General features: G+C 32.7%; 1 protein-coding gene across 1 annotated transcript; it reads right to left on the reverse strand.

Annotated features, from left to right (window-relative positions):
* Positions 1-945: 945 nt before the first annotated feature.
* Positions 946-2,066, reverse strand: TAAR1 (trace amine associated receptor 1). Its single transcript, XM_053592322.1, has one exon. The coding sequence runs from the start codon at positions 2,043-2,045 to the stop codon at positions 1,029-1,031; it is 1,017 nt and encodes a 338-aa protein (XP_053448297.1). The 5' UTR covers positions 2,046-2,066; the 3' UTR covers positions 946-1,028.
* Positions 2,067-3,070: the final 1,004 nt, after the last annotated feature.

Raw genomic sequence — 3,070 nt, forward strand, 5'->3', positions numbered from 1 at the left:
ACTTCCTATTAGGGATCTTATTTGAAACCACTATTGGCTTCTCTTTATTCTTTTCATGTTTTCTGTCTTCATAGTCCTGGTCTGTCTATTCTGATCGTACTTCTTGCTGTTCTGTGTGTTTAGCTTCTTTGATGGAAGACTTCATCTCTCTCTGTGTACCTTGGAGTGTAGCAAAATGAATTTAATTCCAAATAGCCTATATTTGGGGTCCTACTATGCAAAATATAACCTTAAAATGTGGTGAAATCCTTCTAGACATTTTCATTTGTTCAGTAGTAAGCAACAGGTAGAAATTTCATTTCCTTTATTTGTTTTTTAAAAGAAAAACAACAGAAGTGGTCAACAATAAAGAAATGGTTTAAAAAAACCTTTGTACATCCATACAAAGTAACATTATACAACATTATTTTAAATAATTCTTTCCAAGAAGCTATGAGTAATATTTTTAAATTTTCATTTTGTTTTTATATATTATTTATTTTTATATTTTCCTTTATTTTTCAAATTTCCTGAAGTATGAGAATTAGAAATATCTGTTTTAAAATATGAAGATAAAGTGTTTAAAGATTGAAATATATATCAATAGGCATATAAATAGCAAATTATATGTGAACAATTATTTGGTAATAATATTTACTGTGTACTTTTAATTGATTTTACCAGAAGACATACGTACATATATGACATCATTATTCCAATTTGCATCCCCAAATTTAGCCCTATAGTTTCTACCACTGCATAGCTGAGTAAGGTACCACTATCCACTTATGGTAGTTCATCTATGGGTGAAAAAGTTCCTTAAAATGTAGGCCTTTATATGTTGACTTTGCAAAGCCTTAATGTGTACAGTAAGAATAACAAAGCTCACACTACCATGTCTCAAATAGAAAATGAGATATAAGCATCATAAATTGACTCAAATAACTGATTTTGAGAAGTCCATGGTGTTAGTTCATGTAGTTGGTTATCATGTGCTCATAAATAGTATAATTGCCAGATTTCTTGTACAAAAGTGAAATGTAATAATTCTATGAATTTGATTCTAAAACTAATTTACATATAGATGAGTCTTTTTGGAAAATTTTACCAAATAGAATCATCTTCAATGCTTTTCTAAACCAAGGATAGAAAAATGCATAAACCATTGGATTAAAGGTAGAGTTCAAATAGCCACACCAAATCAAAGCATCATTCAAGGTGGGCGGAATAGTGTAGTCCAGGAAAGGATCCATGACTGTACAGAGAAAGAAAGGGCACCAACATATTAGGAAAACGCCCATCACAATCCCTAATGTCTTTGCTGCTTTCCTTTCTTTGCTTCGTAAAATTCCATGTTTCTCTTCCAATCCAATTTGAAGCTTCTGATTCATACCATTAATTAATCTCGCCTGCCCATTAGCTATAAAATATATTCTATAATAGACACATAACATAATAGATCCAGGTATATAGAATGAAATCATAAAGGCAAGTACCCCAGATATCTTGCTGAAGAAGACAGAGCACCCCCCCATAGAGGGAACATGTTTGTAATACATCTCTTCAACTCCTTTGAAATTTAGCTCCAGAAAGATCATTCCAAATGCAAAAACAGCCGGGACACTCCAACTAATGAATATCATCACAAAAATAACCAAGATATTGATCCTGTCTTTGTATCTCAATGGGTCACACACAGCATAGTAGCGGTCAATGGAGATGAAGGACAAGTGGAAAATGGACGCTGAGCTAAGCATAATGTCAGTGCTGGTATGAATTTTACAGAAGAATTCTCCAAAATACCAACAGTGCTCAACACATCTCACCATGCTGTAAGGCATGACAAGACACCCCAGAAGGAAGTCCACAGTGGCCATGGAATGAATGAGCCAATTAGTTGGAGTATGAAGTTGCTTGAAGTGTGATATGGAAATAATAACTATCAGATTGCCAACCAGTGTTGTCAGAATTACGAGCACCATTAAAGAATACAGGGAAGCACGGATGTCATTCGACCAGTTGCTTTTCACACAGGACATATTAAGGATATTGTGACAAAAGGGCATCTTTCCTGAGAGCTGTCTACCTGTTTATTTTTTCCTTTGTGTATTGAGTAATCTTTCTCCCAAATCCATAATCAGGTTAGAGTTCCATCCCCTTGAATTTTTTATTTGCACATGCACAAACCTGGGAGAGAGAAAAAAAAGAGTAAATCATTGGTAATTCCTCTCACTTTAACACATCTACCTATTAACTTCTTGTTGAAGAATAATTATTTCGGGAGCAGACTTATTTCCAAGTTCAGTTCGATTGTTCAGTTCAATAAGTTTTAACTTCTAGTTGGAGATAGACATTATGCAAGAAATATGAAGCTGAGTTATGTGGAACTATATGAAAAAAACACATTCATTGTTTAGAGAAAGTCAAATTGATTACTATCATATACCCTAATCTATGGAATCAGTTTTTGTTCCTAGAAATCCAGAGTCTAAGAGGTAGATAGAAATTTCCAGAATATTTAGAATTAAAATATGTTCATGAAAGAGAAACATTTTAAATGTGCTTATTATACAAAATTAATACCCATTCATGCCCCCTTTTGTCCTTGGTTATATGTATTTATTTTATTTTATGATTGATTATAATAAAAATAGTTTATATGCCTTTATTTCCAATTTGCAAAGCACTTCTACATTAATTCCAGGCATTATTTTGTTTAGCATTTATGTGACATCTACAACATCATCATTATTCCTTATAAGGAAAACATGTACATGTTTTATTAGCCTCATTTTACTGGCAAGAAATCAAGGCTTGGTTCATAAAACCCTAAGACTGGAATATGATCTGAGGTCCTAATCACTAACTCTTTCTCTTTTTTTCTCTTTGGTTTTTATCAGTCCATCTTTCAAGATCAATTAAATAACATTAATTTTTGAATTTTTATATAAAAATTTATGACATCTTAAATAATGGCATTAGTGAAGTGTGATATTGTGGCCACTCTCATTAAGGGTTTTTAATATGCAGACCAAAGGATATGGTAAGAAGTGATGGGCAAAGAGCTCTGCAATGAGAACCTGGGGAAGCT

This window comes from Nycticebus coucang, chromosome 5, assembly GCF_027406575.1.
Source record: "Nycticebus coucang isolate mNycCou1 chromosome 5, mNycCou1.pri, whole genome shotgun sequence".
Classification (NCBI taxonomy): domain Eukaryota; kingdom Metazoa; phylum Chordata; class Mammalia; order Primates; family Lorisidae; genus Nycticebus; species Nycticebus coucang.